This window comes from Athene noctua, chromosome 3 (assembly GCF_965140245.1).
Source record: "Athene noctua chromosome 3, bAthNoc1.hap1.1, whole genome shotgun sequence".
In the NCBI taxonomy this organism is placed as follows: Eukaryota; Metazoa; Chordata; class Aves; order Strigiformes; family Strigidae; genus Athene; species Athene noctua.
In genome coordinates, this window is record NC_134039.1 from 62797141 (window position 1) to 62819495 (window position 22355).

General features: G+C 44.0%; 1 protein-coding gene across 1 annotated transcript in view; it reads right to left on the bottom strand.

The window, feature by feature from the left end:
• Window positions 1-12010, bottom strand: part of AASS (aminoadipate-semialdehyde synthase) — a 31208-nt gene extending 19198 nt beyond the window's left edge. The window contains exons 1-13 of the mRNA XM_074903168.1: window positions 11934-12010; window positions 10419-10639; window positions 9100-9276; window positions 8375-8459; window positions 7651-7718; window positions 7391-7537; window positions 6316-6394; window positions 6102-6229; window positions 5784-5932; window positions 4531-4653; window positions 4271-4382; window positions 3681-3740; window positions 3520-3587 (exon numbers count right to left, since the gene is read on the bottom strand). Coding sequence (XP_074759269.1) covers window positions 3520-3587; window positions 3681-3740; window positions 4271-4382; window positions 4531-4653; window positions 5784-5932; window positions 6102-6229; window positions 6316-6394; window positions 7391-7537; window positions 7651-7718; window positions 8375-8459; window positions 9100-9276; window positions 10419-10631 — 1409 coding nt within the window. The 5' untranslated portion in view covers window positions 10632-10639; window positions 11934-12010. The remainder of the gene's footprint in view (window positions 1-3519; window positions 3588-3680; window positions 3741-4270; window positions 4383-4530; window positions 4654-5783; window positions 5933-6101; window positions 6230-6315; window positions 6395-7390; window positions 7538-7650; window positions 7719-8374; window positions 8460-9099; window positions 9277-10418; window positions 10640-11933) is intronic.
• Between the last annotated feature and the right edge of the window lie 10345 nt (window positions 12011-22355).

The window sequence follows — 22355 nt, forward strand, 5'->3', positions numbered from 1 at the left end:
GTTGTCACTGTGCTTTTCCCAATAGCCAAATTACTGTAACCCGATCACTTGAAGACCACCAAGTGTCAGAAAGGGGTTCCAGACTCTGACTAGCTCCCTTTACATCATGAGTAACTGTTAAAGTATACAAAACCATGTTGGTGAAAGTGTATTTTAGTTCAATTATACTAGGTTCATATTAGTCCATCATAGGAACATGATAGTCAATAGAAGTCAAATAAAAGTTAATGCCCAATCAAGAAATCTTGTTTGCAGACAAGAACTCAATTTGAAAATCATCACAGTGTTTCAACCAACCTTCTACTACTCTCATAAATAAATTTAAGCTCTCCTGCTGACTTTCAATATAAAACATATTCACAACAGATTTTGCTTTTTGCCAACCACAATAACGTAGTTCAGCAGTTGCTTAAATATGTTCTCATAAATGTACAAATTTTAGTAAGAAAACATATTTTGTTTTTCCTTTTAGCTTAAATTAACATTCGGTTGTAAAATTAGGATTGTAAAACTGTCTAAAGTGTCATCACTGTGCAGATAAAAACTATTTAGCAAATTAAAAATATTTTCTTAAAGCACTTTGCTACTGAAGAAAAGGAAGCTGTTCATGGCCCTGTTGTTTAACCTAATTCATGGAGACTGAGGTTTGGCTTTTCTACCCCAAATCCTGAAAACAAATTTCAGGGTAGGATGGGAAACTTTGTAAATTTATAAGCAAGTTCCTCAATTTCCCCTTTATCTACGGAGAGTTTACACAGGCATATATACTTCATTGTGGATTATGCCACCGAAAGAATGCTGACCTCTAGCTGACAAGCTCATGTCCACTTTGCTTAAAGCTGTTGTCCTCAGGAGAGGACTAAACTTATGTCTACTAAATAACATTTGTTTCAGATCTTTTGGGGGCACAACGCAACATCCATAAATCAATTTTCAGTTGTGTTTTTTCAGTTCAAAAACTGCCAAAATAATGAAGGATGGTGTTGCAGCCTGCTAGAGCAATAACTAATAGCGTGACAAGAGTGGTACTGTATGACCTAAAGCATAGCATGAAGTACCCAACCACATCTGGGGGAACAAGGCCTCAAACAATAGCGTTGAAAGACTACCCTGAGTGAAGAGAGTTAAATCAATACCAAATATGCCTACATCATCTGTCTGAAGCACATTCCAGCCTACTGTGTCTGAATATTTGTAAATCTTAAATTACTCTCCAAAATTCCAGATGTTTCATACTCCATTCCTGCACTTTCAGGCTTGATTAATTTTTTTTAAGAAGTCATACTTTTCGATTCATTAAATCTGAATGAGATGTGCCAATGTATCACCTCTCTAAATTATTACTATAGATTACTGTACATTTTGACCTTCGTACAAGTTCTACAGATTTCATTTTCTTAAAAAAGTTAAACCATTATTTAATCCATCCACAGAAAGCCTCCTAAGCCCATCATATCCCTTCATATGACAAACCCAGCGACATTCCTCCTCCTCCTATCAATTCTAATAGAACATCTTCTTCCACAGCTACATCCTCATGGACGAGGGAGGAGAAAGACTTCTTCTCTACCCTTTACTTATACAGAACAGCGGTGGTACGCAGGAGCTTGAAGCAATAGTGTTAACAAAAGGGAGACTTCTTATATAAAAGAAAGCTGGATTTTGCAATCAAACTTCTTAGCATATTTATTAAAAACTTTTCCAATGTCTAGAATGAGGTCACATATGGATCAAACGCAGCATGTCTGCCCTAGGACAGGAACAAATATAAGCTTCCAAATGACCCATCAAGAGTGGGAACAGAACCTATACAGTCCCAGAAAAGAACGTTTCAGATTATGCTTATTCTCTACATACAAGTTTAAATAATACAGTTATGTTAATCTATGAACAAATAACAGTAATACTTAGAGGTCCATATTGTTAACGGGATATGCCATTGCAGCTGTGAATGAGGAACCGGGAGCAGGTATGAAGCAAGTAAAGGTGAAAGAATGGAGATAAATTCAGTAAATCAAAACTGCTCCTTCTTTCTAATGGCACCAAAGACGGTTCAGTTTATACAGTCTGGCAACCCTATCTCTGTTCATGGACTTCCAAAAAGTATAAACAGTCTAAATAGAGCCCTCAGAAACTAAACTAGACACATCATAATACTTTGTTAGAGTAATAACACAAGCCACACAATTCCTACAGGCTCTAAACAAGAGCCTATCTCTAGCTAAACCATCATACCTTAAGCAGTAAAATCCCTGTTTTCATTTGCATTACCTCTAAAGTTTGCAAAGTAAAGGAGGGTATTGTTAGCAGATCTTGCTTTTCTGACAGCTAAGTGAGCAACACCAATGAAAAACTGAACATCGCATGCAACACACAGGTCTGCAGAAATATCAAAAATCTACCAGAAAAACCCCTTGGGAATGAAGTCTCTGGATTCTCAGGATAGTTCACACAAGACTATGCAAGTGATTATGGAGAAAGCAAAAAAACCCACCATATCATCATGCTGTGTGAGGAATAAGAAAATGTGTTACTGAGACAGCTTCTTGAGGTGGTGTACCAAACGGCACACAACAAAAGTCACTGTGAGCAGAAGTCTGAGAGGCAAACAGCATATTGCTTTGGGTGGAAAATGCACCTATAGTTCATCATGCACAAGTTCATAACCAGAACTCATGAAGTTCCCAAAGGGAATTGAAGAAGTCTGGCATGCAAAAGTCAACACACTATGCTTTTAGTGCATAGCATGTGCAGTGCTTGTGGTCAGACCAATTTCAACTTTTACATGATATACAGTGCAGCTGGCATTGATGACAAACAGAAGCCAGAGGTACCCACTTATTGTCAAATTAACGTTTTTCATAGGTAAACTATAGGTGTTTGTTAATAATAGGGAGCAAGGGGAAGGGAAGGGATATCGAGGTTATTTATACTTTTTTAGCTTAATCCACTCAGTGCTACTTCTTTCATGTTACCACTGGCAGATAACTACTGACACAGGGTGTGGATGAAGTGGTAGCTAAAGCTGTAGCTACAGGAATATAATGAAAATCTGAGAGTCTTACAGAGGCTCCTAAATACATCCAGTCACAGAACAATGCTATACAACACAGCACTTGAGCTATACTAGAGGAAACTGGATTCATTAGAGACCCTTCTCCTTTCAGCCATTCCTTTCAAAGGATTGTATGTTATATCCATTTTTAAAGGCCAAGGAGTTAACAATACTACTGGTACATGGCTGTTTTCTGCCTCTGGTAAAACAGTCTTCATAATGTATGAAAGAAAAATGACTATATTTTCAACTTCAATATAAATTACTAACAACACATGTTAATGATTTAGGCAATGTGCATGAAGAAAGAAGGAAATCATCAAGCTAGGAGACATTTAGACACAGTGCAATGTAATAGTATTCCACCAAAACAGAAGAGGAAATAAATGCAAAAGGGAGACAGAATGCAGACAAGCTTTTTTAAAAAACCTGAACCAAATAAACTTTAAGAAGCTATACATTACCTGCTCTCCCTCAATTTCTGGATATATTTATACTTAGCTGTCAGTGAGCCATTGGATGCAATCACTGCCTATAAATACATGAAACAAATTTTGAGCATTTTTTGCACCTGTATGTTTTAAAGCAGAGGAAGAAAAGCAAAGTGCCAAACTGCAAAACTTACATCTCGAACAACAGCTGAGTAATTCTGGCTTTCAAGAGGTTCTGAGCCTTCTGACAACAGCTGTGGAGATAAGTTACTTCAAATCAGGTCATTTTATTCCCCATAATTTTTTTTTTCAGAGTAAAACATCAAGATTTTAAGCAACATTTAAATGCATGCAACAATAACAACATCTTGTATATCCAATATTCTCTTGGCCCTTATCAGTGTCATTTGACCTTTATGAAAACACGCACATTCTAACAGCAGTCTGATTGTGAGTGACTGTTGAGTGCCCCAAGAAAATCTGATTTAGACCTCTCCTGCAGGGTCAAGAAGCAATGAACTACCTGCCAGAGCCTGTTTCCTGCCTACAGAAAGTGTTCTTGTCAAATCCCCAAGACATCCAGGTCACTAATGTCTCATTCACATGTTGCTTTTTGAAAATACTGCCTCAAGACTTAAAAAACTTTTTTTTTTTTGATGTACAAAGTCAGTTATGTTCTACAGCAGATTCCTTCTGAATGTATAACAGGAGACCAGAAAAGCAACAAACAAACAGAATGAAGTTCGAGTCTTCCACCTTCTTGTTGGGACACATAAGACCTTACCATCTCTTCAATGTACGGGAAAAGCATATCACCAAAGTACTCTGTTGCTTCTATAGGAAGCTGTGCTGGCAGATTGTCGATGGTACACATCAGAATCCCAGAGCCTTCAACACTGAAAGAGAGAACACAGCTCTTCTAAACTACTTCTCCTTGGTACCTGAAAGGTACCACCTTTCGTGTTTTAAACATCTGACTTTGCAATTTAAGGTTCCACTGTACAAATTACAGAGGAAAGCAATAAAAATTAAAGGCTCTCCCACCTGTCATGAATAATATGCTGGTCAGCATCATACATGCAAAATGGACTGTCAATTGTTGTACACTCCGTCATAAATTCTATCGATCCCCCAGTGTCTGCTGAAATGTCACATATTGCCAGAAGTCTAAGGCAATTAAACAAAGAAGACAAAGGAATAGAGCATTATCCAAATTACTAAAAAAAACATAGGTATAGAAGATCACAAGGGAAATAAAAGAAATGTGAGAAGATCTATCAGACTTGTAGTTACATTCATCTTAACCAATTTAGAAGTCAACACAACACAAACAATAGGACCCAGAAACTAATGGAAATCCAGCCCTACTGTAGTCATAAGATTTTGATTCATATCAACAAGATCCATATTTCATGTGTAACTTCTCAAAGACCAGAATCCACTGATCCATCATTTTTTCTCTGTACTCCATGTGCTGCCAACACCTTCCATTCATTCTCCATCTACCAATTCTCCTGAACTGTCACTGGGCAGTCCTGCACTAGAATAACTTCATCATCATAAAGGGAAACATAAAGAAGTGGCTGTCTCCTTTCAGTTCACAGATAGCTGGTGCAGGTGGAGCGTTCATTAGCCTAACTCACTACCTCTGGCTCCACTTAAATTATTTGTCATGTGAGAGGAAGATGTCAAGAGTGGGCAGAAAAGAGACAAAGATGTGCTTCCTCACCATATCCTCCCCAAATCCATCCCCAGGCCTGTCTCCCAGAGAACTATTACACAGGGCTGTTAGAGAAAGGGTGGCTCCCACCTACACTGAAAGGAGACTAACTCTGGATTTGCATCCCACACTCCATCCTTAAAGCTATTCAGGGTTGTGAAGGATTTCCACTACCTGCTGAAACAGTTACTGAACTCGTACAAGTCAAATGACAGGGTAGGAAGAACTTAACCAACAAACTCTCTTCAGGCACAGAAACTTCTAGCAATAATGGTGCAGTAGGTACATTTCCCAGATGTCACACTATTTGTATTGATTCTGCACAAGAATCAATGGCAGAACTACCTTTGCAGAAAGACAGCCAATACCTGTCAGTCATTTGTACTGTTACGTTTTCAAAAACTCCAAACTGTGAAAACAAGACTGCAAAGCACAGAAAAACAAAAGCAGAATCAATGGGGCATTGTGCAACACTCAGGGGAAAAACATAAGAAAGAGAACATCTGGTGAAACTGCCCAACATTATGACTTAATCATGGTGCTGCAGAATTGTTACGAGTGAACTGAGGTGTCTTACTTGTGTGGTAACTCAGGACAGCCCTCTGTTGCACCAGCAGCAGATCTAACTGGCACTAGCAGGTTCTGAGCATCCTGTCGACTTAATAAGCGAGGAGTATGTTGTTCCCAGTATATGCCATTAATTAAACAAGTTGTGTAGGGTGCAATCTGCAAAGAAAATTAGAGATGCCTGATGTTCTCATCTAGTACCTTAAGAAGTTGAAAGCACCTTGTCTAGTGTTTTAAATGAATGCTCTCTCAATCAATGGATATGCAAAGGTGTAGTAACTACCAATGCACGGAAAACCTTTCATAAAAGAACAGAAGAGATGCTCACATCAGTGTTAAAGCGAGAAGTGTAAAGTTCTGGATGTTTATCATAGTCTACTGGATCATAAAGTCCATCACGTTTCCTTACAAGATGATGGTGACGACTTAACACTGTCCCATAGACTTTCCTGAGGTCTGAGGTTAAAAAAAAAAAAAAATTAGCTGTTATACTTGGACAAAAAGGGTTCAGTGTTTTCAATCACTTTATTGTCACAGCATACCTCCAGATCTGGAAACTTCCTTTAACTCATGTGGTTCCACAAACTCACATGGGAGGGCATTGAACATTTCTTGAGCACCCTGTAAACCATGAAGTAGGATTCAGAATGAGCAGAAAATATAAAGGTAGTGTAACACTGCTCATCTGGTGTGTGAAAACAAATATAAAAATGCCACACACAACTTGACAGTCCTGCTAGAGAACATCTTCAGAGATGTACAAAGTGTTTCACACATACCCCCGCTTAACCCAAACAAAGCCACCTGGGCTCTATGTACGAGGAATTTACATAATTCCCCATTACTGCAGTACGCCTGACCCATAACCCAATGCCTCATTTATATTTCTAATGGCAGAGCTTGGAGGCCTCAACTCAGCCACAAAGACGGTTTTGCTGCCATTCTGAGGAGCAGTTTCTTTTTTAGGGAAGGCCCCTGAAGCCACTCCTCACCAGCCAACCTGTTCTAAGAGCAAAGAACTTCAAGATGACTTTCCCAATGAGCTGTGATCATAGAACAGAGGCCTTTGAGACACGCCATCCTTTTGTCCAGAAAGCACACATTTACGTAGGCAGTGATTTCACTTTATAGCTGGAACCTAGTTAACCGATCCATTCTTTCTTGCTAAAACCAGGGGTAAGCCTTTTCCCTGTGTCATAGAAAATAGCTCCACAGTTCAGCACTTGTAAGCCAAGTTATAAAAACAGATATAAAAACTCAGCATGTATTAGAAAAAACAATTCTTTAACCCCTACTTTAGTGGGGGAATTCAACATACCTTGGGAGCCCAGAGTCAACAGGGAGGAGAGAGGGAGACAAAAATCATGCATGTGGAAAAGGAGAGAGGAGCAGTAAGACCCATTTTTCAAGATAAGAAGTTAGCATGATCAGCCTTGTCAGGCACGTTCTCATCTTAAACGCATTAGTTTAAGGTACTTAAAATTTCTTACTGACAAAGGAAAACCTGAAGGCCAAGCAAACAAAATGAACCCATCAACCCATTTAACCTGATATGTATCAAATGCCAACATTCTATCAAAAATAATATAGCATTTCATCTTGATGCAGAATTCTTACCTTAGAAACATTACCAGTGCCTGTAAACACAAATGTTAAGGGCCCAACTGACTTCGGCATCAATCCCAGCGAAATTTCATACCCAGCATCCCGTACTGCCTGCACAGCCTGACTGCTATTCCTGTAGTTATGTGCCATCCCAATGTGCTGAAATCAAAGACAAAGAACTAACAAGATATTTTCCATATTCAAATTCAGATAATTAGCAGATGCTTCATTGTCATTTTGCTAAAGAAAAATACATACACATGTACTCTTACCATGAAGGGAGTGTGATGTCCCAGGGCTAAAAATCGTAATCCCAATCCATGTAGAATGTTGATCATTCCTATTGTTAAAAAAAAGAAAAATCAGACCATCAGTGTTAATTATGAATATGCATGGTTAAAATCTACATAAGTCTACATAAAACCATAAAAGCAGAAATTCAGTAGCAGGTCATGACCTTAAACCTGCTCTTAGCCCACTTTATGCATTTCAGCACTGTTTAATACATGGATATCCTTTCATGAGATGCATCCACATGACCAGATTCCAAAGAAGGAGACAATAAAGAGAGTCTCCTGAAGAAACAGAGTTGAAGTTCAATAGAAAAGAATGAGAACCATGACTCACAAAAATCAGTGTAAATGGTTAAGTGACAAACAGATGTTCAAACTCACAGGACTGACAGCAGCTGTTTTTTTCAAAAGCCTGTTCAGTTGATCTCTTGATATTTAGTCTGATTTGGATTAGTTGAATAGACAAATGGGATTTCAGGACAACATAAAATAGTAGATTTGCCAGGAATCCACAAGACTATCTGACATGTAGTCTCATCAAAAGTAGGGAGCACAAAACAGAATGGAAAAAAGCTCTTAAAAGCAAGAGTTAAAAATGTAGTTAAAAACACATTGCAAGCCTCAACTTTGAGGAAACGCAGACAACCAAAATTATTACAAGAAGTTACTTGTTGCAAGCCTGCCTTTACTTTATGCACTATACCTGCTACACCAGCCCACTTTCCAAAGGCCACAACTCGCATTCCTTTATGATCAACCATTTTTTCATAGTCAAACAGTCGAATTTCCTGAAAACACATAGCAAACTGAGTATTAAAATTTCAAGTGAATGCAGTCAGTGGCACGTTGCTCTCCCAGGAACTACTTTTTCATATACCTTTGTCATCCTTCATGATAGAGGCTGATGGGCATGTATTAGAAAGGCAAATAACTCATAACAAGTATAAAAAAACCCACCTAGATGTTGCATTAAATTTTAAAGTCTCTGCACTGCCAGTGCAGTCTTGGCACAGAGCTCCCAATAGGCCATTCCAGCTGCTGCAGACCCACTCACATTCTCTGCCAAGGGGCTGCTCATTTCTCAGTAAACTGGCTGCCTCCCTCTGTAATGACCAATACACACTCTAGCTTAATAACTTTCCAACAATCCTTCATGCTCACACAGCATGAACCTCTCCTGAGCGTACCATAATCACAACTCCTCTGCCTTATGCACATAAACTGAGTAGCACTGCAAGCACGACATCCTCCAAGCAAGAAATACTCAGCTCCAGGAAAGGATACTAAAAACAATCCTCATTAACTATCTACAAATATGCATGCTGAAAGTAACCATACTAGGCAGCAAAGTTTTGATCATACTTCAGCATGAAGTTCAGTTTCCACCCCATGCTAACAGCCAATTGTCTTCACTGTGACAAAATTTACCTGTTTTAGAATCTCATCCAAAAGGGGCATGTTTGCCTCTTGGGCTTTAATAGTGTGAGAGAAGAAGGCATAGTTCTTTTTAGGGATTAATTTGTCCTCTGGAGGTCTCTTCACACCTATTATCAGAGAAGCCTCAGAAATATCTTCTTGAATAATGCCACCTGCTTTGACGTAATCCTATGAAAAAGAAAAATCAAAGTGAATTCTTCTGGTCTTTTTTCTCTATTCAGATCTCAGCACATATGCAACTAGACAGAGGACAAATAGATAATTCTACAAAGCAGAAACAAGTTACTGCATGTGATACATTCATAAACCTCTTTATGAAATGGGGTATCAAATATCAAACTGAATTTCCATGCTAATATCCTATTATACAAGGCCAAAACATAATTATGTGTTAGCAAAATCCTTCATCTTAAATTCACAGATGACAAAAAAAGATATTTTACTACATTTAAAATATCTTATAGTATTGCAACAATGAACGGTCATTTGTAACATCTTGAAATACTTGGAAATAACTGTAGAGAAAATTGACAAATTAATCCAAAGACTGATGACATGTGATTTTATAAAATTGTATATGACTAAGTCCAAGCTGAAGAGCAACTTCTAAAACAATGTTTTTCCATATCAAAATTGATTTCTGTTTTCCCTTATCTCAAAAACATATTAAAATTTCAGCTTTCAATATCGTAGTTGTGTACCTAATGTGATCTGTGCTTTGGTGAAAACCAGCACCGTGCCTTAATTAAAAGGTGGTTATGTGCAAGTGATCACTAATTCCCTACTTAAGTTTCAATTTTTATCTGTTGGCTCAGATACCTTACAGCAGAGTACTACTGCTGCTACAAGAACTGTAAAAGCTCTCAGCCCTCAATCTCACAGAATTAAAGAAAAGAAACCTCTCTCCTCATTTTACATGAGGAATGGGACCTAAATAGGAATAGGATTCACCTTCTTTTTTAAAAAAATATGCTTAAAGTACTGTCTGCATACAAACAGAAGACAAAACCACCAATGTTAAATGAATTCCTAAGTTTCTACTTCAAGACCACTCAGAACTTCTCCAGAGACAGATGAAAGGGCAAGGAATCAATAAAAACACCTCCAAAAACCCACGAGTGTGCCAATACTACATTAAAAAGCTAAACAAACTACTCCTTTTTCTCTCGACGAGGACACAATGACTTCTCATTTAACAACAAAATTAGTAATATGTTTTCTCTTGTATAGCCTTTGAATATTATTTTTCCTGTACTATGGTTAATAACTGAACTACAACTTTGCTTATCTAACTCAAAATGGGACTTTACCTTTTCATGGATGGCTCTCCGGTTAGATGGCTGCACCAAGACCTTGTATCCCATCTGTGTCAATTCTTTAACATGCTTTGGTGCTAGAGGTGCTCTTCTTTCCCACGCATTAACATCTTCTCTCCTGATTGCCAGCACAGACTTACGATGGTGCCAACACTTAGCATGATGGAATGCACACCTACCATTTGTGTGACTAAAGGCTCGGAGCATGGTAAAGCCTGATGGCAGCAAAGACAAAGTAGTAAAATAATACATGTATATATATGCTTCAAATACAGTTTGTGCAAAAGTTCTGGTCTCCTTTAACATCTGCTGTAAAACACAAACCGGATACTTTATACTCTAGTTACACCCTATTTTGGGGAGACATTAATTTACTTTCAGTGTACTTTGTTGCATCTCAGTTTGGTGCGGTGGTGTTACAGAAACTAATTGTTTGCACTACTGTAAAGGAAGGCTTTTAAAGTGTTTAACGTACCAAGTTTTTAGTTACACGGCTTAAAAAGCATGCTGGAAACTTAAAAATGCTCTTCAGCATGCTAAGAGGATCCTTAGAGAGCATATCAGTACCTCAAAAACAGAGGAAGCTCTGTCACACAGTCACTATTACTGCACACTAAAATATAACGACAAGAGCAGTTCATACCAATGCACTATACCTCAAACCCAAGCCTGCAGTGAAGCAAACTTCCCTCACACAGAGGAGTTCTACAAGAAGAAAAATGCCGCTTTCCAGAGGGAATGAGCTGCCTTGCATTGACAGCATGTGAGGGGAAATGAGAGCAGTAAGCAAACACTCCCTGTGACCTCTGGCAGGCCAGAAGTTCCCTCCCTGTGTATGCTCAGGCTTAGCCACAGAGACACTGATATCCTGTTGTAAAAGTGAAAGTAACTTTAGAATTCAAAGCCTGCAGAACTGGAGAACCTTCTCTGGCCTCCTCAGCACGCTGGCTGACCCAGGGAGCCCAACTGCACCAGTTCTTCATCGCCCACGCTGTGGGAAATGTGCCACACAGCTTCTGAATTTCACTGGGACTGAAATAGTGCTGAGCAACACAGCAAAGGCAACAAAAATAACCCCAAAAAATGCGTTTGATTACCGCACACAATTTGAATGAGATCCTATTTCTAGAGTGAATTTAATACACGAGCAACTTGTGCCTCCACGTACTACTCAAGACCCAGATGAACTAACGCGCCGGCGCTGCCAGAGCGTTTCACCCCCCCGCTGAATCAGCAGCTGTGGGTCGCACAGGGCCCCTCCAGCCTCCCGCGAGGAGGGGCGACGCGCGGAAGAAAAAAAAAACAAAACCGTCATGAGAGGCAGGAGAGGCGGGCGGGCAGGGGCAGAAACGCAGTGAGCGGGCGGCACCGGCCGCAGGAGAGCGGGGCCGAGCGGCCGCCCTGCCGGCAGCGCTGCCCGCGCGGAGGGCACCAGGCCGCGCTTGCTGCCGCGGGGAGCGCCGCGGGCCGCTGGGTGCCCAGCGGGGCGGCGGGCAGCGCCGTACCTACCTCCGGGCGAGCGGGGCAGCGCGGCAGGCGCGGCGGGTCGGGCCGGCTCCCTGCGGCGGCCGCCGTCCAGCGCTCCGCCGACGCCCAGGCGGCAGCCAACCGCGAGCCGCCCTCCGGCTACACCCTTCGCTGTCCGCCAATGGGGAAGGGCCCTGGCCGCGGCGTCACGGCGGAGCCGTCACGCCCCCTCACCGCCCCCGGTTCCTGGAAGGCCCGGCCCGACACCCCTGCCCCCCCGGCGCCTGAGGGGCGCCCGGCGGCGGCCCGGGCGGGCGGGAGCTGGCGGCGGCGCGGCCTGCGCAGCCCCCTGCGCCGCGGGGAGCCCCGCGGGCCCCACGCGAAGCCCTGCAGGCTCTCCGCCACGGCACAGCGGGCCCCGCAACGGGGCCGCTCGCCCGCCGTGCCCGGGGCGAGCGAGCAGAGGCCGCGCTTGTCCCGTCACAGCCCTGCCCTCCCCAGGGTCGCCTGCTCAGACATTTTCCTGGTACACATCGGCTCAAATTAATTAAGTACGTTCAGTCACGTTCTTCCTTTCAGTTGTATTTAACTTGGTATGGAAACGGTGAAAGTTAACTTTGTCTGACAAATAGAAATACTTGATTTGTTAGGTATGCTGCTGCCAATTTTCAGCTGGAACTCTGTCACTGAATTAGCTCTTTTATGATGGGCCTCAACTGCTAAACTGGCTTATCACAAATAACAATGAGATGTTGTAGCTATAAATCATGAAAATCATGAGGTGTAAGAAACCAAAGTAAAACCAGAGTCGTGTACTGGGTTTGTGGGGTGAAGAAGAGAAAGCTGCATGCTGTGGAAAGTACGCCTTGGCGAGTCTCCAAGGGGAAGATGTGGTTGCTGTTACTAGTCTCTGTTGGAAGACATGAGGGCATTGCTACCAGGTGTAAGAACCTGAGGCATCCTGACTGCACTCAGCAGAACCCACAAAGACCAAAAGGTCTGAGGAGAATTCGTCCACGTCCCACTTTTCCACAGCAAGATCTTGCTGTGAGGAGAGAGAAGTTGGAATTGTGGCACAGCCTGCTCCAACTGTACTAGACACTACCACTTGACTACCACTCTTCTTAAGAGAGAGTTAAATTTTGAAGGTACTGCCACTACATGGCTTCAGAAGTACCTCTTCACAGGTTACTTTCTCCTTATAGTTTTCTTACTTTTTGTTAAAACATGCCCTTTTTTCATTATATTATCCTGAACTTTTCCCTCTCCTCCTCCTGCTTCTGGGGGCAGTGTTCAACTGACAATGATAATCTGTGACTTCAGTTCCCTGATTTAGATCCACGTATTTTCCTAACTCATCAAGACAGGACAGGAGAGCTGGAAAACATCATCAAGGCTTAACCTGCCCTTCAAGTTTGCTACTCTAATACAAATTATGTGGGGAGGTGAGAGGAAATGAGACCCAGAATGGATCAGCAGAGATTTTAGGGGTGAAAGGACGTAAGGACTGGAGGGGAAGATCTGGATTGTATAATTTCAGACTGGGAGGTGAATATTAAAGAGTGAGACCTGGAATGGATCAGCAGAGATTCTGAGGGTTTAAGGCCTCAGAAGAATGGGTAGAATCAGTGGGGTTTAGGGATACTGTACAAGTACAAACTCTCTCTCCACTCATGAACTCCCACTCTTCCCTGCCCAACCTCAATGTCCAGAACATTCTACGATCTGCCTTACCTTCCTGCAGGTTCTTCACCCCTTTCCTTTCCTTGCTGGAGAAGAAAGTTATGTCCTCCAGCTAATTCCTGGACCCCTCTTCTCCCCATCTCACTGAGGTATGAGATCTACAGCACACCCGTCCCTGCAGAAGCTCCTGTCCATCCTTCTGCTCTTCTTGGGAAGACAACCATTGCAGTAGGTAGGGGCTGGGTCCATAGATGGGAAGAAGTGGTCAGGGAGGGTTGGCTAGAAGGACTTGAAGACCACTGGATGTGGGAATCCTTCTGCCATGAGAACAAGGGCAGTAACTGGTCTTGGTTTCCAACCAAAAAGAAGTAAATTAAAAGCTATAATAACAGCAACAACAACAAAAAGACTTTCTAGATCAGAAAAAAAAAGGTTATTGAGATACAGTCTGTGAACATACCATGGATTGCAAACTGCCCTCTTGCTTGGGGTCAGAGGATGAAACCATACCTCTCAACCACCCTACAGAGATCAGCTTAGGCAGGAAGCTAAGGCTCCAAAACCAGCTCCTACATATAACATTATTAAAACATATGAATCGGTTTCAACTGAACATTGAGGACCCAAAAGGATTGGGATAGATTTGTCTGTCAAGCAGTAAGAGACATGAAGAGTCTTATGTTCTCTTTGACCCCAAGAAACAGTGAGACACAATAAGCTTTTTGCTTGGTTCCAAACCCCTTAGGAAATACTGCTATTGCACAAGGGTGTTGTGTATATCCCCCCATGTTTCTAATTTCCACCTTGTGGGCCTATTAAAGCACATATAGTTCTATAAGTTACATGTGTAGAGCATAAATATATCCATGCCTTTTAGAAATTTTATCTTTTTTCTGCCTTATTGATAATATTTGCTGAAACTTCTTAATTGAAGACAAATTCAGTTGAACTGCAGAAAGTGTAAACTAAACAGATATAAGAATTTTGCTGTTCTTCAGGTCTTGCACTCAGTGATTCTAAACTACTCATAAGAACTGATTTTTCAGAGGTTTTTTTATTTATTTTATGATTAAATGCAAATACGGACTTTGGCAAGAATGGAATTGTTAGTATGTGCAAAGTTGATTGTTCTTATCTTTACTCATTCACAAAATTCAACTGAAATATCACTATTCTTCTTGCAAAAGCATGTAATTATTTGGTGGTTGGAGAATTTAATTCAACCATGACACAGAAAAAGATGCAATACTGGTGGTCCCTCATAATTTTGTGTCATTTCATCATATTGATTACTTCATATTGTAAACTAGTAGAAAGTAGATGACTGAATCTATCATTATACTCCTGCATAGCCTGTCTTTGACTAAATTAATGAAAATACTTTAGGAGCTGCTTTGTTGAATGAATTGGGAACCCAACATTTATCATCTCCAAATTTACTTGAAGGGGGGTTTTGATTATTATTTCCTAAGCTTTCAATTATTTTGGAAATTCTTTCGGAAATTCTTTCTTTGAGTAAGATGTTATCTCAAGACTGTCTGCAAGAGTTTCTTAAAGGTTTAGTGACTAATTATGTCTCAGCACTCTTCTAACTTTTGCAGATAGGAATCTGAACCCAGAGGAATGAAGGTTGAAACCCACAATATTCTCTGTCTTGCACTAGGGTTCCCAGGCCGGATCTGGGAGCTCAGCTTTTGTGCTACAAGGAAATGCATGGAGAAAGGCATTTACATGAGAGTAGAACCTGAGTAGGAACCATCCTGGCAACTCAGCAGAGCATGCCAGGAAAAGGCACTGTGCCTGAACCTAATGCTTCTCAGAAAGGAGCAGACTTCTTTTGCCAAGAGCTGACAGCCATGAACTATCCCTGGGAGTTTGGCACCTTTGTTGGGCCATGTCTGCCCTCCCAAGGGAGATGTTACACAAATACCCTCCCTTGTCTCACATGCTGTGGTTTGGCCACTAGCCAAGTGCTTAGAGCACTCTACTAGGAAATTGAGGGCTGTTTTCAAAGTTGCAGTGTCATTCAAAACATTGACTTAAAAGCATGTGTCTATAGCATAAGCACTAGAAAACTGGTGTTGCTAAGGTGAGCCTCTTTCAGCTTTTTGCATTGGAAGATACTATGTGTAAATGACTACTTAGCAGTGAATAGCCTTATACCTGAGTCACCACTGAATGCCCTAACTACTGGGATGGTACTGAAAAACTTTTTACAAGTTCCCACTGTCCTTTGTGGGGACCATGATATGATCTAGACACCTACTGGATTGGTTCCTGTGGCGGTTTAGGCCCTGCCGGGACCAGACACCACGTTGCCGTTCTTCCTCCCCCACCCTCAGACCAGGCAGGGCTGGAAGTGAGGCACAAATCCTGGAGTTGAAATAAGGAAAGATTTAATACAACAGTGTAATAAATAACAATATAAACAACAACAGTAGCAATAACAACAACAATAAACAGTAATAACAGTAAACAAGAGAAAAGATATAGAGAGAAATACTGCAAGGGACACAGCCAGCCCGCCGCGTGCTTCCCTGGACAAAAGCCACAGGAAACTGTTCCCGTGCTTGGCGCATGGACCTGACATCATCATGGTGTGAATAACCCGGCTAGAGCCCCCTCCCCACTGCTGGGGAAACTTAACCCTATCCCAGTTGAACCAGGACATAATCCACCCCTTTATTCTATACCATCTGCGTCATGTCCAGCTGCCATTTAGCAGTTAACAATAACAAAACAACAATTAACAAAGGCACAGCATAATTCACGGCATGTTCTCACCCAGAATCAAGTCCCCCTGTGGTACGCATCGGACCTCTCCATCGTCCTGCATCACCCACCAGGTACACCCAGGGCCTTGAGCAAAAGCAATCCCGTGGATGGGTTTGCCTTTACCTTTGCCTGGCGCAGGACTAAACCAGACCATTTTTCCCAGTCTTTGAAGGTTCCACCTCCCGTTGCTTTCAATGTGGTTTTTAACAGTCCGTTGTAGCGCTCGATCTTCCCAGAGGCTGGTGCATGGTAGGGGATGTGGTCGATGCTGTGTTCTTCTGCCCAGGCATCTATGAGGTTGTTTCGGAAGTGGGTCCCATTTTCTGACTCAATTCTCTCTGGGGTGTCGTGTCGCCATAGGACTTGGGTTTCAAGGCCCAGGATGGTGTTCCGGGCAGTGGCGTGGGGCGCTGGGTAAGTTTCCAGCCATCCAGTGTTTACTTCCACCATTGTGAGCACGTGGCGCTTCCTGTGGTGGGTCTGTGGCAGTGTGATGTAGTCGATCTGCCAGGCCTCTCCATATCTATATTTCAGCCATCGCTCTCCATTTCGCTGGGGCTTCACCCGCTTGGCATGTTTGATTGCAGCACACGTCTCACATCCGTGGATGATCTCTGCAATGGTGTCAATAGTAAGGTCCACCCCTCGATCTCGAGCCCACCTGTATGTTGCATCTCTACCTTGGTGGCCCAAGGTCTCATGGGCCCACCGAGCTATGAACAGTTCACCTTTGCGCTGCCAGTCCAAGTCCACCTGAGCCACTCTAATCTTAGCAGCTTGGTCTGCCTGCTGGTTGTGTCGATGTTCATCAGTGGCCCGACTCTTGGGTACATGGGCATCCACATGGCGCACCTTCACAACGAGGTTTTTCACCCAGGCTGCAATATCCTGCCACACCTCAGCAGCCCAGACGGTTTTACCCATACATTGCCAGTTGCTCTGCTTCCATTGCTGCAGCCATTTCCACAGGGTATTTGCCACTGCCCACGAGTCGGTGTAGAGGTAGAGCCTCGGCCACTTTTCCCGCTCAGCAATATCCAAAGCAAGCTGGATGGCTTTCACCTCTGCAAACTGGTTCGATTCACCCTGTCCCTCAGCAGCTTCAGTGACCTGTCGTGTGGGACTCCATACAGCAGCCTTCCACCGTCGATGTTTTCCCACAATACGACAAGACCCATCAGTGAACAGGGCATATCGCTTCTCCTCACCCGGCAGCTCGTTATATGGTGGGGCCTCCTTAGCACGTGTCACCTCCTGTTCTGGTGACATCCCGGAATCTTTGCTCTCTGGGCAGTTCGTGATCATCTCTAATATCCCTGGGTGGCTGGGGTTCCCTATTCGAGCCCGTTGTGTTATCAACGCAACCCATTTACTCCACGTGGCATCAGTTGCATGATGTGTGGAGGAAGCCTTTCCTTTGAACATCCACCCCAGCACCGGCAGTCGGGGTGCCAGGAGGAGCTGTGTTTCAGTGCCGACCACTTCTGAGGCAGCCCGAACTCCTTCGTACGCTGCCAGTATCTCCTTCTCAGCTGGTGTGTAATTAGCTTCAGAGCCTTTGTATCCCCGGCTCCAAAAGCCTAGAGGTCGGCCTCGTGTTTCCCCAGGTGCTCTCTGCCGGAGGCTCCAGGTAGGGCCATTCTCCCCGGCTGCAGTGTAGAGCATGTTCTTAACCTCCTGCCCTTCCCGGACTGGCCCAAGGGCTACTGCCTGGGCAATCTCCCGCTTAATTTGTTCAAAGGATTGTTGTTGCTCAGGGCCCCATTCAAAATCGTTCTTCTTATGGGTTACGTGGTAGAGAGGGCTCACAATCAGGCTGTAGTTTGGGATGTGCATCCTCCAGAACTCCACAGCGCCCAGGAAAGACTGAGTCTCCTTTTTAGAGGTTGGTGGGGCCATGGCTGTTATCTTGTTTATCACCTCCATTGGGATGTGGCGACGCCCATCTTGCCATTTTATTCCTAGGAATTGAATTTCCTTTGCAGGCCCCTTAACTTTCTTTTGCTTAATGGCAAAGGTGGCCTTCAGGAGGATTTCAATTATCTTCTTCCCTTTCTCAAAGATTTCCTCACCTGTGTCCCCCCATACAATGATGTCATCAATATACTGCAGGTGTTCTGGAGCCCCACCTTTCTCCAGTGCAGTATGGACCAGTCCATGGCAAATGGTGGAGCTGTGGTTCTACCCCTGGGGCAATCGATTCCAGGTGTACTGGATGCTCTCCGAGTGAACACAAGCTGTGGCCTGCACTCTGGCGCTATTGGAATGGAGAAGAACGCGTTAGCAATGTCAGTCGTGGCGTACCACTTGGCTGCCTTCGACTCCAGTTCATACTGGAGCTCGAGCATGTCTGGCACTGCCGCACTCATCGCTGGCGTAACTTCATTCAGGCCACGGCAGTCCACAGTTAGCCTCCATTCACCATTAGGCTTTCTCACTGGCCCTATAGGGCTGTTGAAGGGTGAGTGAGTTTTGCTGATCACCTTCTGGCTTTCTAGTTGACGGATCAGCTGATGGATGGGGACCAGGGAATCTCAGTTGGTGCGGTACTGCCGCCGATGCACCGTCCTGGTAGCAATCGGCACTCGCTGCTCCTCAACCTTAAGCCGCCCCACCACTGAGAGGCCGGGTAAGGTGGACAACTGTTCAACCTCCTCCAGGGCAGCTACACCAAAAGCCCACCGGTACCCTTTTGGGTCTTTGAAGTACCCTCTCCTGAGATAGTCTATGCCCAGGATGCACGGGGCATCTGGGCCAGTCACAATGGGGTGCTTATGCCAGTCCTTCCCAGTCAGGCTCACTTCAGCTTCCAATACGGTCAGCTGCTGGGATCCCCCTGTCACTCCAGAGATGCAGATGGATTCAACTCCACTGTAGCTCGATGGCATCAGGGTGCACTGAGCGCCAGTGTCCACCAAAGCCTTATATTCTTGTGGGTCTGGTGTGCCAGGCCATCGGATCCACACTGTCCAGTAAATCCGATTATCCCTTTCCTCCACCTGTCTGGAGGCAGGGCCCCTCTAATCCTGCTCATCATCACTCACTTCTTGCAAGAATGATTTACTGGTCCCCTCAAGAGGGTCAGACATAACGTTGGCCATTCTGTTCTGTCTGGGGGATTTCTGACTGGACACTGGAGCTGCGCTCCTCTTGGAGGACTCCCCTTTTGTGATGGTCTTCCCTTTCAGCTGCTCTACTCGTGCAGCTAGTGCAGCAGTGGGCTGTCCATCCCACCTCCTCATGTTTTCTCCATGGTCACGGAGGAAAAACCACAGGGTGCCTCGTGGTGTGTGCCTTCTGCTGCCTTTCTCTTGGGTGGGGAAACATTTACTTCTAATGGCTGAGACATTAGCCCGTGCAGGTGGAATGTAGGACGTGTCCTCTTCCACTTTCTGGACCCTCTGAGACAGTTCCTTTACAGCTGAAACCCAGGAATGCTGAGATGAAGGGAGATTTCCCTCATATTGCTGGAGCTTGCCAACCACTTCATCCACTGTTAGAGTGTGTGTGTCTGTCCACCAGGACGCTACTGCCAGTACTTGGGAGTGCGCTTCTGGTGCACTCTTCAGGAACTTTCGCCACATCAGGTGTGTGCAAGGGGCCTGATCTGGGTCCATGGGTGACTGATCATTATTCAGATCACCATAGATCATCTCAAACACAGCCAGTTCCCTGAGGTTCTGGATGCCTTTCTCCATGTTGATCCATTTGCTTAGCTGACATAGGATGTCATCCTTGTAGGGGTGCCTCTCCCTTACACTGAGCAGGAGTCACCTCCAAAGGCTGAGGGTTTGAGTCTGTTTCCCTATTTCCCTATCAATGCCAGCGTCCTTGGCCAAAGATCCCAGCTGCTTGGCCTCTCTCCCCTCCATTTCAAAAGCACTGGCTCCATTGTCCCAGCATCGGAGCAGCCAGGTGCAAATCTGCTCGCCTCCCAGGCGGCCGAAATCTCTCCACATATCTCGCAGCTCAGTCGGGGATAGAGATCAGATGATCACTTCCGGCCCTTTCTCCTGTTCCCGTGATGGGCCTGGCTCATCCCCATCCCCCACTTTGCGAGCTGACTTTCTGGTGTATTTGGTTTTCTGCATCGGGGTGACTGATACCGGCACTGGCTGTCTCTCTGGCTCAGCTGCTGTGCTGGTGGAGGCGACTGATACTGGCTCTGCCTGTCCCCCCTGCCCAGCTGCTGCACCAGTAAGTTCACTTTCAGATCCAGCAGCCCTTTCTCCCCCTTGAGGGCAGTGAGTGGTATTAAAAAGGACATGGTAGGCATGGGCAAGTCCCCAGCATGTTGCAGTGAGTTGTGTCTCCTGGGTTTTGTCAGGTTGGCGACACACCGTTTTTAAGCACTCTGCCAGTTTATCAGGGCTCTGCTTTTGTTCAGGAGTGAAATTCCAAAGCATTGGGGATGACCACTGACTCAGATGCTTGCTCATCCCTTCCCATATACCTTGCCACTCACTATTATCTGACCTTGGGGCAGGTTTCCGGGTACTGCTATTGTTAGAGAAGTGCCGCATGGCCAAAACCAAAATCAGGCAGACATTCAGAAAGCACTGTGCCACAATCACCCTGGCCTGCAGGCTCCAAGGATAGCTAAAACTCTCAAAAACCGAGAGGATCTCTTCCCCTGGCTCACCCATAGAGGGGGTGAGACCCCTAACAAAAGCCCAGGCAGCAAACAGGTACCGGCCAGCCCCCACACACAGCGATACAAGCACATCATAAGCAGTCAATAGCCAGTACAGCAAAAAGAGACCCTTTACACATTTTCCACCGACAACAAACACCAGAACTGGGATCATACACTGGATATAACGATTAATCCAGCCCCACCACACAAGCAAGTGGGCCAGCATTGCAAACATTTTCTTATCAAGCAATACAAATAAAAACAGAAAGATTGCACGTAACAGATTGCTCTAACACACTCTGGTCAGGGTCTGTCCCTTTTTAACCTTATTTCAACCCAATCGATTGCCCCATGTTGGGCGCCAAAAAAGGCTGTGCTGGTTTAGGCCCTGTCGGGACCGGAGACCATGTTGCCATTGTCCCTCACCCACCCTTGGACCAGGCAGGGCTGGAAGTGAGGCACAAACCCTGGGGTTGAAATAAGGAAAGATTTAATACAACAGTGTAATAAATAACAATATGAACAACAACAATAGCAATAACAATAAACAGTAATAACAGTAAACAAGAGAAAAGATATAGAGAGAAATACCGCAAGGGACACCGCCAGCCCACCACGTGCTTCCCATGACAAAAGCCACAGGAAACTGTTCCCGCCCTTGCCGCATGGACTTTACGTCAGCATGGTATGAATAACCTGGCTAGAGCCCCCTCCCCACTGCTGGGGAAACTTAACCCTATCCCAGTTGAACCAGGACAGTTCCTAATTTGAGAGTGTTGCTTGGATATACGCAGGAACAAAGCTCCAGTCAGCTCTGCAGACACAGAGCTGGATTTTAAAAAACAGTGGCTAAAACCTTTTTTTAACACCAAAGCATTTCACTTTCAAAACATTTCTGTTTGAATGAACTTCATTTTGAGATTACTTCATGTGTATGTAAAAGAGACTTCACTTTTAGCTGAAAATCTATATACACCACTTCAGTTGGGGTCAAAGTATTGTTTGTATAATTTGAAATTATTGGGTTTTGTACATTTTAGTTTACTGATCCCTTTAGAGTGTTCATCTGGGGAAGTGAAGTTCCAGGCTAGTCCAAAACAGTCAGCAAACCGATGATCCTTCCATCTCTAGTCACAGAGGTATATTTGGTGACTCTGACTGTATCCAGCAGCAGAACTTTAAGTGCAAGTAGGAGGAGCAGAACCAGTAAGGATGTGGATGAGGTGCTCTGTCAAAATGCCAATTGGAGAGCTGATTTCTGCTACAGATTTGCCATCTCTCTGAAGGGAGACTGAGAATTTTATCAGCACCATTTAAGTCTTCTCCTGTATCTAAAAAAAGACCAGATGAACTGCACTCTGAAAGTGCCT